A 15,467-nucleotide genomic window follows, 5' to 3' on the forward strand; every position below is an offset into this window, starting at 1 on the left:
GTCTTAAGTTCCTGACCTCAAGTGATCTGCCTGCCTTGGCCTACCAAAGCTCTGGGATTATGAGGGTAAGCTACCATACCAAGCTATTCTTAAGTGATAAAGTGAAACTCACAATTACTTCATGGGCTGCATAATGGACATTGTGTCGGCAAACAATGAAAACACTATTCATTTTCTTGTACATCTCCTTCAGAGCTCCTGGGTAGCCAGATGCATTGTCAATCAGCAGTAATACTTTGAAAAAAATCTTTTTTTCTGCATGGTAGATCTCAACAGTGGGCTTATAGTATTCAATAGGCCATCCTGTAAACAGATGTGCTGTCATCCCGGCTTTGCTATTTTGCTTGTAGGCCAGAGATGAAGGAGATTTTGCATAATTCTTAGGGACTCTAGGATTTTCAGGAATGGTAAATAAATAATTGGCTTCAAATTAAATTCACCTGTGACATTAGCCCCTAACAACAGAGTTAGCCTGTTTTATAAAGCCTGGAAGCCAGGCATTAACCTCTCCTCTATAGCTAAGAAAGGTCTGGATGGAGTCCTCTTCTACTACAAGGCTGTTTTATTTGTACTGAAAATCCATTTACTATAGACACCATCGTCAATTATCTTGGCTCCCTATTCTACGTAACTTGCTATAGCTTCAGCGTCAGCACTTGGTGCTTCAACTTGTACTTTTATGTTTTAGAGATTGCTTCCTCCCTTAAACCTCATGAACTAACCTCTGCTAGTTTTAAGCTTTCCTTCTGCAGCTTTCTTTTCTCTCAGCCTTTATAGAATTGGGGAAAGTAAGAGCTTCACTTTGGTTTGAGCTTTGGCTTAATGGAAGGCGTGGCTGTTATTGATCTATCCAGACAGCTAAAGCTTTCTTCTTTTCAATAAGGCTGTTTCACTTTCTAATCTTTCCTGTGTGTAGTGGAGCAACACTTCATTTTTTTCAAGAACTTTTCCTTTGCATTCACAACCCGGCTAACTGGTGTAAGAGATCCGTTCCAGCTTTTGGCTTGCCTTTCTTACTAAGCTTAATCACTAGTTTTTGATTTAAAGTGAGAGATGTGTGACTCTTCCTTTCACCACAACACTGAGAACATTGTAGGGTTATTAATGGCCTAATTTAAGCATTATTGTATATCAGGGTAGGGGAACCCAAGGAAGAGAGATGGGGAAAGACCAGTCAGTGGAGCAGTCAGAGTGCACACAGCATTCATTAAGTTTGCTGTGATATACTGGTGCAGTATATTGTGCCTCGAAACAATTACAGTAGGAACATCAAAGACTGCTGGTTACAGATCACTTAACAGATAGGATAATAATGAAAAACTTTGAAATCCTCTGAGAATTACCAAAATGTGACGCAAGACACAAAATGACCACATACTATGGAAAACATAGTGCTGATAGACTTGCTGGACACAGGATTACCATAAGCCTTCAATTTGTGTAAAACACAGTATCTGCAAAGCATAGTGAAGCAGAGCATAATAAAGCTAGGCTTATCTGTCTGTCTGTCTATCTATCTATCTATCTATCTATCTATCTATCTATCTATCTATCTATCTATGAATGAGATCACATCAGTACCTCCAATTTTAGTCCAGTTCCACAGGCTTCTTTTTGTTTCTTTCCTCTTTCCTTATATGAAAGTTTTGTCTCCAGGAGTGAGGAACCTGGCTGAGTATTATTCTTTAATATATTTACTTGATTAATCCTATAGTTACCAATTACTTATCTTCTCTACCAACCTTTTCCTTGCCTAGATAACCTCCTCTTCACTTAGCTCAGGCTTCAGCCTCTAATGCCTGGCTGCCATTCAACATGCAATGTAAGCAGACTACTACTAGAAATAAGAGCAACTGACTATGCATAATTTGGATGGCCCAGGTAGATACCTCAGTGTGATTATCTCCTGTTTTGGAAAATATTAAGTATGCACAAAATCAAAAGAGAAATTGTTGGCTTAACAGCATTGAAATAAAGCAGGTGAATGAAAGAATATTCTGAAACAGAGTGACTGCCATACAGGTGGAACATAAAAAGCATTAGCAGCTGATGTGAGCTGAGAGCATTGCAAGGATGGGAATAGGTGTTCCCTTTTAATTTCCTAAAGTAGAGCTGAAAGCTTTTACGTATGTAGCACTCAAGCTAATGGCTTTCTATCTGAAAATTATACTTCTACTCTCTGGCTTTTCTTGCTGAGGAGGCCTTCCCATCTGCCAAGCTTAGCTTACACATTATACTAACACTATGATCCTCTTTGCCAATTGGATTGGATATGAGCTAATTGGTGTTACAGAAATGTGTTGTTATACAACAAGCAAACTTATTTCTCCAGTGCAATTACTGAGTTTTGCTTGGTTTTTTCTTTTCTGCATGGTTGCCCCAGTCCACTGAAACTTTTTTTCTTCTATTAAAATATAACCAACTTTTGACATTGTAATAGTGTCAAAGTCATCATGAATAATACAGAGTGTTTCCATATACCCTTCCAGATTCTGCACCTGTTAAAACATTGTTACACCTGCTGTTCATTCTTTCTCCATATAATTAATTCTTCTAACATTTGGAGAAGAAGTTACAGATAACCTACGTCTTTTTACCTAACTGTCTCAGTGTGTTTCCTTGGAACAAGAACATTCTCTTATATAATCACAGAAGAATTTATCAGTATCAGGAATTATAACACCTTTGATGACATTGACATTATTGAAAAAGACCAGTTTTGTACAATATTCCTCAAACTGGGCTTGCATGCCTTCTGACTATTATCATCAGCAGGCAATTCACTTTTTAAAATAAATTATGGAAAAGTTACTGTACAGTTTATCATCTTAACCATTTTAAATTGTATAGTTCATTAGTAATAAGTGTTTTCACGTTGTTATGCAACCAGTCTCCAGAATTTTTTTCTTTTCATGAAGCTGAAACTTGGTACGCACTAAAAACAACTCTTCTATTTCTTCCTGCTGCTCTGCCCTCACAGTCATCATTCTACTTTCTCTTTCTGAGTTTTAATACTCTACATAGCTCATGTAAGTGAAATAATACAGTATTTTTCTTTTTGTGACTAGCTTATTTCACGCAGTAATGTCCTCAGAGTTCATCATGTTTTAGCATGTGGCAGAATTGTTTTGTTTTTAAGGCTGAATAATATAGCATGGTTTGTGTATACTAGATTTTGTTGATCCACTCATCTGTTGATGGACAGTTAGGTTGTTTTCAGCTTTCAACTACTATGAACAATACTTCTTTGAATATTTGTGTACAAGTTTTGTTGGGGACTTATGTTTGCATTCTCTGGGTTGTGTATGTGGGACTCAAATGGCTGGATGACAGTAACGCTATGTTTCACTTATTGGAAACTACTCAGTTTTTCCAAAGTGACTGTACCACTTTATGATCCTCCCAGTAAGGTCGGAGTGTTACAGTTTCTCCGCATCTTCACCAATACTACTTAAAAAAATTTTTTTTTCCAAATATGATTATCCATTCTACTCGTGTTGAAGTGATATGTTAATATGGTTTTGTTTGCATTTCTTTGATGACTAATGATGCTGAGCAGTTTTTCATTTGCTTCCTAACCATTTGTCTATTTTTGAAGAAATGTCTGTTAACATCCTTTGCTCATTTTTAATTGATTATTTGTCATTTTATTATTCAGTTATATGTGGTCAATGCTTGTATTCTCTTTCCATTGTTTGGTTTTGTTTTTGTTTTTTTTTTTTTCCTTTCTGTCTCCAGTGGATGAAGGAGGATATATTGACTTGAAGTCTCTGGATAGGAAACCCTTCCCTTCATATTTTGTGTTGGCAGTTAAGGAGTCCTGATTGATCATTAATCAGTCCGTCCAGTTCTAGTTATAAATTATAATATTTGATCTCAGCTTAATTGAGATTTGTGGATATGATTTTTATTTATGTAAAATAATACTCTTCGGCAAATGTGAAACAATAATAGCACCTGAGTTACGTTTTATTTTAGTCTGTGTCTTTTTTTCCTTTGCAGATAGAACAGCTGTAGAAAAATTACAAGCTGTTTGTTTGGACCATGCAAAAGTTGGAGAAGGCAAACGTAGTCCACCTCTTGACTCTCTTTTCTTTGGTCCTTCTGCCTCCCAAGTTCTATACCTAACAGAGGTTGGTTTTTGCCTTTGCAAAAATATAATTTTTATATTATATGGTAATGTCAAGAACACTGATAAGACCGTAAAGAAAGTTTCTAAAATAGTCAGGAATTTCTTAGCAATGATCAGAGGAGAAATAGACGTTACTAAGTTATTTTTTAAAATCCCTTTTAATATAGTCTCCTTTTTTTTTTATTCCAGGTAGTTTATGCCTTGTTAATGCCTGCTGGTGCGCCTCTAACTGATGGATCCTCTGACTTTCAAGTTCACTTCTTGAAAAGTGGTGGCTTACCCCTTGTACTGAGTATGCTAATAAGAAATAACTTCTTGCCAAATACAGATACGGAAACTCGAAGGGGTGTTTATTTAAATGCTCTTAAAATAGCCAAAATGTTGTTAACTGCCATTGGCTATGGCCGTGTTCGAGCTATAGCGGAAGCTTGTCAGCCACTTGTAGATGGTACAGACCCCGTAACACCGGTAATAAATGTTAAGAAACTTTTAAAAATATTTAGTCCTTAATATTTAATAAATATAAACTCTGTGTCTTTTAAGTAGATGATGGAAATAATTCAAAAAATAGCATGTTATCTTAGGAGTTTTTTCTATTAAGTTGTATTTGTTTTCAAAATGTAAAGATTGACTCCTGACTATGCTACTTTGAGTGAACTCCCCAGTCTCTTTAAATCCTTTTTTACTTTCAGTTGTTTAATGTAAACGTCACCTGAATCTTTTGTTAAATCATACTAGAAAGATACATAAAGGCAGTTAATTATAAAGGAGAGTATATAATTGCCATGCAGCAAACCTCTCTTGCCACCACGACTATAAATCTCTTTCTGCTTTGCTGTTAGACTTGAGCAGCATCATCAGCAGTTCTCAAGAAGTGCTTAGATTGGATGCAGAAGATGAATTCAATTCTAACTAACGTTGAGTTTACTTATGTTATAAAGGATGGTTTTACTAATTTGTGTACTAATAACACAGATTATTATGTTTAGGTATGTGTGAGTTGTTAATCAGGGAAATTTGGATAGTGACTGGATTATCTGTATATTCTAGATTGATTAAGTTTATTTTGGGTATGAGTCATGCTGTCATAATTGACCTAAAATAAAATGTCTGAGATTTGCTTCAAAATAATTCCGGGGTAGTATAATTCTGTGTTTGTTTCTGGGGGAGTTGGTGAAGCAGTTTAAAATTTTGTTAATAGTTATTCAAGCTAGATAATGGGTATTTGAGAATTTATTATATTTTCTCTGCTTTTATATATTTTTTGAAATGTTTCATCCGAAAAAAAGAAGAAAGTAGTCTTGTGCATGTCAATTTAGGTAATAATTTACAGAGCTCTGTCTCCATCCTGAGTAAGTTTTACTGCTTTCTATGTCGTGGGCTTCATGCATATTTACATAAAAAGAGGTAGAGTTCTTATCATGGTCCTTGTTGTGGGAGTTCACTGAAGTACAAACGATATTTTTGGTATCTTTTTACACATTTCTTTCTGTGTGCATGTTTAAGAAGTGTGCTACCAGAGGACACAGAGATATATATTAATCTCTAATCATATCCTAATACGGAGCTTAAGGAAAATTAGTCTTTAAAATATGTTTAATATACCACTATCTACAATACATACAAGAGGGTTACATTTTAAGAAATTGGAAAATGCAAAGAAAATTCTTAGGGGGTTCTCTCATAGATTTAAAAACTTTTTATACTATTAAGTAAGATTTACTTTTTGCACATTCCATGCTTATTATTCCTTAATTACCATAATTACTTTCTATGGAGAAGCTTCCAATAGAGAATATTTGGTTCTGCCAGTATTAGAGTAAACACTGTTATTTTTTCACTTTGGGGCATTCCTAATCCTTTTTGGAGAGTTATTGTATCAACAGTAATGGTAACAAGACAATTTCAGTGTAAGAACAAGTAACACAAGACCTTGCTGACATGAAAAACTCTAGTTAGATTAGCAAAATTCAATTTGCAGTTTTAAAGCATTGTGTAACTTTTTATTCAACAAGTAATTGATATTATGTATCTACTTAATATCTACTATAAACCAGCTATTGCTACAGATGCAATGTAGACCTCACCTTACATAATTTCTATCTGCATGCAGATTAATTTATTGGATAATGATGATCAAAATATATCAAGCTCTTGTATGCCAGTCACTGTGCTTTATCTCCATTAATCACAAAGATAACTATATTTGTTGAGCCTTGGCTATTACTTTCTGTTTTGTAAGTGAAAAGTGAGACCTGGAGCCATGAAGTAGCTTGGTCCAAGATGATAACCGTCATCTGAGAATTTGTTTTCATTTTGAGATGGAGTCTCTTTTTTTTTTTTGAGATGGAGTCTCGTTCCGTTGCCAGCCTGGAGTGCAGTGATTCCATCTTGGTGCACTGCAAGCTCCGCCTTTCAGGTTCAAGTGAATCTGCTACCTCAGCCTCCCGAGTAGCTGGGACTACAGGCGCGTGCCACCAAACCTAGCTAATTTTTGTATTTTTACTAGAGACAGGGGTTTCACCATGTTGGGCAAGCTGGTCTCAAACTCCTGACCTCAGGTGATTCACCCGCCTCGGCCTCGCAAAGTGCTGGGATTACAGGCGTGAGCCACCATGTCCAGCCAGCTGAGGTTTTTAATTCAGTGAAGCTGCTGACTTGGCAACTATATTTTTACTACCTTTGCAATACTAGTGTTTTTGTGTGTAAAATGTTATGTAGTATCACTTGGCAAATCATTTGTGAAAAATTTATTTTAAAATGAAAATAATATGTAAGTAACAGATAAATTTTAAAATTCATTGGTTGAAGTTGGAAACAGTGGCTGAAAGTATTTGATCTATTTGGTCTTAACATTTTGCCTGCCTGACAATTGCAGTAATACCTCCCCTAGACTCTTGAAATTCTTAAAATATCTGTTTTAATATGATGTTTTTAAACTTTTTTTAAACTTTGGGCCAGTTGCAGTGTGTCATGCCTGTAATCCCAGCACTTTGGGAGGCCTAGAGGGGAACATCATGTGAGGTCAGGAGTCCGAGACCAGCCTGGTCAGCATGGGGAAACGCTGTTTCTCCTAAAAATGCAAAAATTAGCCGAGTGTGGTGATGTGTGTATGTAATCCCAGCTACTCGGGAGGCATAGGCAGGAGAATCGCTTGAACCCAGGAGGGAGAGGTTGTAGTGAGTCGAGATTTCATGACTGTACTCCATCCTGGGCGACAGATTGAGACTCCTTCTCAAATTAAAAAAAAAATAAAATAAAACTTTACTGTGCAAATAACAGCCGTAGAGAGGATGGTAGGTTAAGCTGTGAGAAACTTTTAGCCTGCTGTGAAATGAGCATTAGAATGCAGGTGGCATAACCAGCCTTGGGCAAAATAAGGAGCATCCTAAAGACTAAGTTTGTAGATTTTAAAAGAAAGTTTACTGGTATCCCCATAGGCCTGTATTATGGTAGGCCTAGTCACCTGTGGCAAAAAGGGGGACCAGGAGAAGTTTCTACCCAGAGACACGTTGTATCATTTTTCTCCTGCAAATGAGCCCAAGTGCAGAAATAATAATAGAGTTCATCTCAAATTGGAGTTTCCAGGGTGTCACTATGTGTGTAGTTTATTTCACTTTGAGTAATGTTCAGTATTCAAGGTATGGTAATTCCACATTTTGTTAACATTTGTCTATTGATGGACATCTGGATTATTTCTAGTTTTGGCTAATGGGAGTAAAACTGTCAGGAAACTCATCAACATATCATAGAGCTTCTGTGGATATATGCTTTTATATCTCTTGGGTAAACACCTCTGCACCTCTGTTACTTTGAAGGACAGCTCCATAATGTTGGCAATGTGAAATAATTTTTATGCAAACCCCCATAAACTCTACAGGGGATAAGTGAAGGAATAACATCCTGAAGAAGTGGTGATGGATGAGGAGTAAAAATTTTTTTAATGTAAAAATTTTAGGGATTATGGTATATAGTTTTTTCATTTGATGTAAAATGATTCACGTTTTTCAGATTAACCAAGCTACTCATGATCAAGCAGTGGTGCTACAAAGTGCTCTTCAGAGCATTCCTAATCCCTCATCCGAGTGCATACTTAGAAATAAGTCAGTACTTCTTGCTCAGCAAATATCAGATGAGGTTAGTATGAAATTTTGACAGTTCTGGGATCCTGAATGATCTGTTATTAACACATAAATAAATTAAGCTGTGAGAATTTGAGGCTAAATATTGTAGACCCAAAACACTTCAGTCTGTATCTCTATTTATTTTTTTAAAATTTCATAAGGTTATGTTTGACTTGATAGCTGCTAATATTAATATTACAGCTTCAGAAATTTTGAAATTTTTAAATAAGCTTTTTGTGTTTTAATTTACATTGCACAAACTAGATCAAGTAAGTTTTGGTATATGTTTAAACTGCTCACACAAGCAAGGAATAGGATGTTTACATTGGCTCCAGAAGTTTTCTTGTGATGTTTATTCTCTTAAATTTTACATAAATGGAATCATATACATTGTACCCCTTTGGGTCTGGGTTGTATCCATCAGCAAAATTGTGAAAGTCGTCCATGTTGTTATATATGTGTGTAGCTTATTTCACTTTGGATAATAGTTTATGTATGGTTACTCCACATGTTGCTAATTCATTCATGTGTTTTTGGACATTTGGATTATTCACAACAGTCTAGTTTTGACTTCTGTGAATAAAATTTTTAGGAAGCTCATCAAGTCATAGTGCTTCTGTGGACATATGTTTTTGTATCTCTTGGATAAACACCTCTGCATAGCTAAGTAATTTGACTGTTTTTATTTTTAAAATTTTATGAAAAATAGGATAAAGCCATATGAGGCTTGAACCTGAAGCACACTTTGTGGATATTGCCATATCTTCCCTTCATATGGGAAGTCATATTTTTTGACTTAATGTTAAGATATTAAAAATGAGACTAAGGGAACTTTTGTCTTTAAAGGCAGGTCTGATGATGTTTACTTTTACTGCCATTTCCACTTCGTTCACAAAGAGAGATGTTTTGTTTTCCTGATTATTCACTTTAACGTTCTGTCAGCACTTTTAATTATTTCTTTCTTTTCTGCAGGCTTCAAGATATATGCCTGATATTTGTGTGATTAGAGCTATACAGAAAATTATCTGGGCATCAGCATGTGGGGCATTAGGACTAGCATTTAGCCCAAATGAAGAAATAACTAAAATTTATGAAATGGTAAGAATTGTTACAGAAATCAGTTTTAAGAAAATGTTGCTTGATTGTACATGTGATTAAATTTTCATCATTTCTGTCACCTTATAGACCAAGTCGCTTGTATCTATTCTTTTCTTTTTCTTTTTTTTTTTTTTTTTTTTTGAGGCGGAGTCTCGCTCTGTCGCCCAGGCTGGAGTGCAGTGGCGCGATCTCGGCTCACTGCAAGCTCAGCCTCCCGGGTTTACGCCATTCTCCTGCCTCAGCCTCCCGAGTAGCTGGGACTACAGGCGCCGCCACCACGCCCGGCTAATTTTTTGTATTTTTAGTAGAGACGGGGTTTCACTGTGTTAGCCAGGATGGTCTCGATCTCCTGACCTCGTGATCCGCCCGTCTCGGCCTCCCAAAGTGCTGGGATTACAGGCTTGAGCCACTGCGCCCGGCCCAAGTCGCTTGTATCTAATGGTTTAAAATTAATTTCTACTTATAAATAGATTATGTAGTTTTATTTTGAAAATAAAATAGGAGCCTGCCATGAGGCAGCTTTCTTTTCCTCCTTTTTAAAAAGACTTCTCATTGACTCAAATATAGTTATACCATAGTGAATCCACCTCTCCCCATTTTCTTCCATTCTTCATTCTTCATAATTTTGTCCTGTGTAAATTTTTGGTTAATTGTCTCTTTGGGAATTATGGCAATTAAATTTTACTTGGCATCAGGCACAGTGGCTCACGCTTGTTAATCCCAGCACGGTAGGAGGCTGAGGTGAGCAGATTGCCTGAGGTCAGGAGTTCGAGACCAGCCTGGTCAACGTGGTGAAACCCCATCTCTCCAGCGGGTGAGGGGTGAGGGAAGGGGGGAAGGGAAAGCTGCACGTAGTGGCACAGACCTGTAATCCCAGCTATGTGGGCAGCTGAGGCATGAGAATTGCTTGAACCCAGGAGGCAGAGGGTTGCAGTGAGTAGAGATCATGCCTCTGCACTCAAGCCTGGGCAACAGAGCAAGACTCTGTCTCAATCAATCAATCAATTTTACTTGGTTCTTTTAGAACACTCAAAAGCAGGAAGAATGTCTACCATTTAGGTATTATCACCAGCCTTCTGGTACATTAAGCAAGCTATTTATAGAAATAAGAATGTGTTTGGCTCTTTGACATCTATGATATTTACCTACCTGTATAGAACCCTGATGGTCTCTGTTAAAATACACATTAGTGGGTTTAAATATATGTTAGTGTAGTTAAAAGGAGAAAGTGAGTCATGGCATTATACAACTTCCCTTTTTGGAATAGTTGAATGGTTATTCTGTTCCAGGTATATAAGTCTTAGTTACATTTTGATGGATAGTGGCAGATTAAAAATTATTAGCTACCTAGTTGGTTATGTTTCAGGTTGCAGAAGTCTTCCATGGGCTTCCTGAACATTTGTGTTATGATCGATTTTTGAATGAAATGACTTGTAGGTAGACTCTATAGTAGAACTAGTCAAAGACCCAAACCACAGTGCCAAAGTGATTCTGTAGTAGCAGTTATGATTGAAGCAGATCACTCACATCCAGAAGAACATAAAAAGTGAGAAGTACCTATCATCGAATGTGCTTCTTAAATCCCACTTGGAGTATATCCCAAAGAGCTTCTGTAGCGACAAGTGAAGAGTCTGAGGCTGCATGGTCTTTACTGAGTAGGCAATTGTAAATGGTAACTAGAGAGTTTGTGAATTTCTTCTTGAATATGCCTCTAGGTAACTTGCTCCTGATTCTAATTTTCCAGACCACCAATGGAAGCAATGAGCTGGAAGTGGAAGATGAACAAGTTTGCGGTGAAGCACTGGAAGTAATGACCTTATGTTTTGCTTTACTTCCAACAGCATTGGATGCACTTAGTAAAGAAAAAGCCTGGCAGACCTTCATTATTGACTTACTATTGCACTGTCCAAGCAAGTATGTGATTTTTATATTTAATTTGAAGGAAAGCTTACCTTACCATTTCAAGCAGAAATGAATGACTTCTAAAGAAAATTATTTTCCAGAAGTGAAGGAAGGAACCCTTTTACTTGCCCATGTAACACCTTGAAGTGTAGAGGAGTTTTTTAAAAAACATGTTCCACTTCACCTAAACTTTTGTCTCTGCAAGATGGCAGCACTGATTTTTTTTTTCTTTGGCCTTTCTTATTGTAGTAAAACATGTAATTATAAACATAACACAAAATTAGCCACTTTAACCTCTTTTTTAAGTTAGTTTTGTTCATTGGCATTAATTGCACAATATTGTGCAGTTACGACTGGCATATGTTGAATGATTGCAATATCTCAAAAATATTTTATCACCCTCAAAATATTTTTTCACCCTCTAACAAATTCTTTTAATCAATGACTCCCATTTTCACTACCCTCCAATCTGTAGTAACTTAAAATATTTATTCAGTTTCTATGCATTTACTATTTTAGGTACCTCATATAAGTGGAATCACACAAATTTGTGCCTTTGTATCTAGCTTGTTAGCTTAGCATAACGTTTTAAAGATTCATCTATGTTGTAGCATGGTCAGAACTTGATTCATTTTCAGGGGATACTCTCTTGTATGTGTATACTAGATGTTTTTATACATTGGTCTGTTGATAGACACCTGGATTATTTCTACCTTTTAGCTGTTGAGTGCTACTATTGTGAATATTACTATGAGCACAGATCTCTGAGTTTCTGTTCTCAGAGCTGTTGAGTCTATTTCTAGAAATGGATATGCTGGGTCATAGGGTAAGTAGTATTTAACTTTTTAAAGATCTGCTGAACTTTTTTAACATTGGCTTCAGCACTTTACACTCCCAACATCACTTTACACAGGCTTAAGTTTCTCCACATCCTCTCCCACACTATTTTCACTTTTGTTAATGGCCGTCCTAATGTATATAAGATGGAACCTCATTGTGGTTTATATTTACATTTTCCTCATGACTTGACTAATGTAGTGATATTGAGCATCGGCTCTTGTGATATTACTGTTCACTTGTATATCTGCTTTAGAGAAATGTGTATTCCAGTTTTTATACCATTATTGAATTTGATTATTTTTTGTAGTGAGTTTCTGTATATATTCTGGATATTAATTCCTTACCAGACTAATGATTTAGAGACATTTTCTCCTATTCTCCAGAATTTATTTCCACTCTGTTGTTAATGTTCTTTCATGCACAGAAGTTTTAAATTTTAATGAAGTTTAATTTGTGTCTTTTTTGGTTGCCTGTATTTCTGTCATCCTCAAGATAGAAATCATTGGCAAATTCGAGCAAAAGCTATTTTCTCCTACATTGTTTTCTAAGAATTTTATATTTTTATAGTTCTTAATTTTAGGTCTTTCATCCCATTGGAGTTGATTTTTGTGAATAATTGAAGCCAAGTGTCCAACTCCATTCTTTCGAATGTGGATATCCAGCTTTCCCATCGTTGTGAATAGAGTGGTCTTACCCCCATTAAGTGGTATTGGCACCTTGCTGAAGATACAAGGGATTGTTTCTAGGCTCTAAAATTACATTCCTTTCGTCTATATGCCTGTCCTTAGGCCAGTGCCACACTCCTGATTACTTTAACTTTGTAGTACGTCGGAATGTAAGTCCTTCAACTTTGTTGGGGTTTTTCTTTTGTTCATTTGTGTTTTGGTTTTCCATAGGTTTTTATTTGTTTTTGAGGTTATTTAGACCTTTCTAGGTTCTATAGAAATCCATATAAATTTTAAGTCGGAGATGGTATTGAATCTCTCTCAAAAGAGTGATTGCCGGCTGGGCGCGGTGGCTCAAGCCTGTAATCCCAGCACTTTGGGAGGCCAAGACGGGCGGATCACGAGGTCAGGAGATTGAGACCATCCTGGCTAACACTGTGAAACCCCATCTCTACTAAAAAATACAAAAAACTAGCCGGGTGAGGTGGTAGACGCCTGTAGTCCCAGCTACTTGGGAGGCTGAGGCAGGAGAATGGCCTAAACCCGGGAGATGGAGCTTGCAGTGAGCTGAGATCGCGCCACCGTACTCCAGCCTGGGCGACAGAGTGGGACTCCGTCTCAAAAAAAAAAAAAAAAAGTGATTGCCACTTAACAGTATTAAGTCTTCCAAGTCATGAACATGGGATATGTCTTTTCATTTACTTAGATTCTGTTTATTTCTTCAACACTCTTATTTCTTTTCTGCTAAATTATTTCTAAGTACTGTAGTGCTAACTTGCTCTTTTTACTGCTCTTGTGGATGGAATTATTTTCTTAATTTTCTTTTGGGATATTCATTGCTAGTATATCGAAACACAACTAATTACTTTGTATTAATTTTATTCATCCTGCAATTTTGTTAAATTTCTTTATGGATTAGAGGTTTTTTTTACAGTAAGATCATGTCACTTGCAGATAACATAGTTTTACTTCTGTCTTTCTTTTTTGGACCAGTTTTATATCTTCCCTTTTTTGCCTAACTACTCTACTGCCTTGATTAGTAGTAGTAAGAGCAATCATACTTATCTTGTTCCTGATTTAGGAAAAACTGTTAGTCTTTCACCATTTAGTGATGTTGTTATTCCTGATCCAGACCCCTAGAGAGGGTTCCTGGATTTGGGTCAAGTCCACAGAGTAAAGTGAGAGCAAGTTCATAGAGAAGTAAGGAACCAAAAGCATGGCTACTCTATAGGCAGAGCAGCCCTGAGAGTTGCTAGTTGGTTGTGTTTATGGTGATTTCTTGATTACATGCGAAACAAGGTTTATTTATGCTAAACAGGTGGATTATTCATGGATTTTCTGGAAAAGGGGTGGGAATCTGCTACTCCCCACTCCCAACCCACCTGAGGGGTTCTCCCTGTTTTGAACCATATAGGATAAAGTCTGGATGGTGCCCATGGTAGTTGTAAAGTGATATGGCGCTGGTAGGAGTGTCTTTTAGCAAGCTAGTGCTTTATAATTAGTGTATGATGAGCCAGCTTCTTTACTGCATCCTGTTTTATCAGCAGGGTCTTTGTGACCTGCATTTTGTGTGGACTTCCTGTGGGAGTTGCTGTGGTTCAAATACCTGTGACTGTTAGCTATTAGTTTTTCATATATGGCCTTTATGCAGTTGAGAAACTTCTATATTCCTAGTTTTTGAAATCAGTTTTATTATGAAAAGGTGTTTACATTAGTTTGAGTAACTTTTTTTGAATCAATTGAGATAGCCTTGTTATTTTCTTCATTGTATTTCTGATGATGTTGTTACTGCAAAAAGTTCCTGATCCAGATCATAAGAGAGTACTGTTCGGTCTCATGTAAGAAACAATTCAAGGCGAGCCCATAAAGTAAAAGAAAGTTTATTAAGAAAGTAGAGGAATAGGCTGGGTGCGGTGGCTCAATCCTGGCACTCTGGGAGGCCGATGCGGGTGGATCACTTGAGGTCAGGAGTTCAAGACCAGTCTGACCAACCTGGTGAAACCCGGTCTCTCGTAAAATAAAAAATTAGCGGGGCATGATGGCAGGTGCCTCTAATCTCAGCTACTTGACAGGCTGAGACAGAGGATCACTTGAACCTGGGAGATGGTGTTTGCAGTGAGCCAAGATTGCACCACTGCACTCCAGCCTAGGTGGCTGAGTGAGACTCCCTCCGGAAGGGGTGTGGGAGGGGCAGGGGAAAAGAAAGTAGAGGAATAGAAAAATGGCTGCTCCATAGGCAGAGCAACCCTGAGGGCTACTGTTTACCCATTTATATGGTTATTTGTTGATTATATGCAAAACAAGGGGTGGGTTATTCATGCTTTCCATTTTTATACCATGTAGGGTAAACTTCCTGACATTGCCATGGCATTTGTAAACTGCCATGGCGCTGGTGGGACTGCAGCAGTGAGGACAACCAGAGGTCACTCTCATTGCCATCTTGGCTTTGATGGGGTTTAGCTGGCTTTCTTAGTGCAACCTGTTTCATCAGCAGGGTCTTTATGATTTGTATCTACTGCCACCCTCTGTCTCGTCCTTTGCCTTAGAATGCCTAACCCTCTGGGAATGCAGCCCAGAAGGTCTCAGCCTTATTTTACCTAGCCTCTGTTCAAGATGGAATTGGTCTGGTTCAGAGGCTTTTGACAATAGATTAAGAATCAATTCGTATGTTTAAACACCCTTATGTTCTTGATAAATCCCACACTT

At 37.2% G+C, this 15,467-nt stretch overlaps 1 protein-coding gene across 21 annotated transcripts in view; it reads left to right on the plus strand.

The window, feature by feature from the left end:
• The window catches only part of USP9Y (ubiquitin specific peptidase 9 Y-linked), a 209,435-nt gene that overhangs the window by 131,276 nt on the left and 62,692 nt on the right, over positions 1-15,467 (plus strand). For all 21 annotated transcript variants that reach the window (XM_031661065.1, XM_031661067.1, XM_031661064.1 and 18 more), the window contains 5 exons: positions 4,003-4,133; positions 4,322-4,600; positions 8,144-8,269; positions 9,229-9,354; positions 11,099-11,268. In XM_031661065.1, coding sequence (XP_031516925.1) covers positions 4,003-4,133; positions 4,322-4,600; positions 8,144-8,269; positions 9,229-9,354; positions 11,099-11,268 — 832 coding nt within the window. The remainder of the gene's footprint in view (positions 1-4,002; positions 4,134-4,321; positions 4,601-8,143; positions 8,270-9,228; positions 9,355-11,098; positions 11,269-15,467) is intronic.

This window comes from Papio anubis, chromosome Y, assembly GCF_008728515.1.
Source record: "Papio anubis isolate 15944 chromosome Y, Panubis1.0, whole genome shotgun sequence".
In the NCBI taxonomy this organism is placed as follows: Eukaryota; Metazoa; Chordata; class Mammalia; order Primates; family Cercopithecidae; genus Papio; species Papio anubis.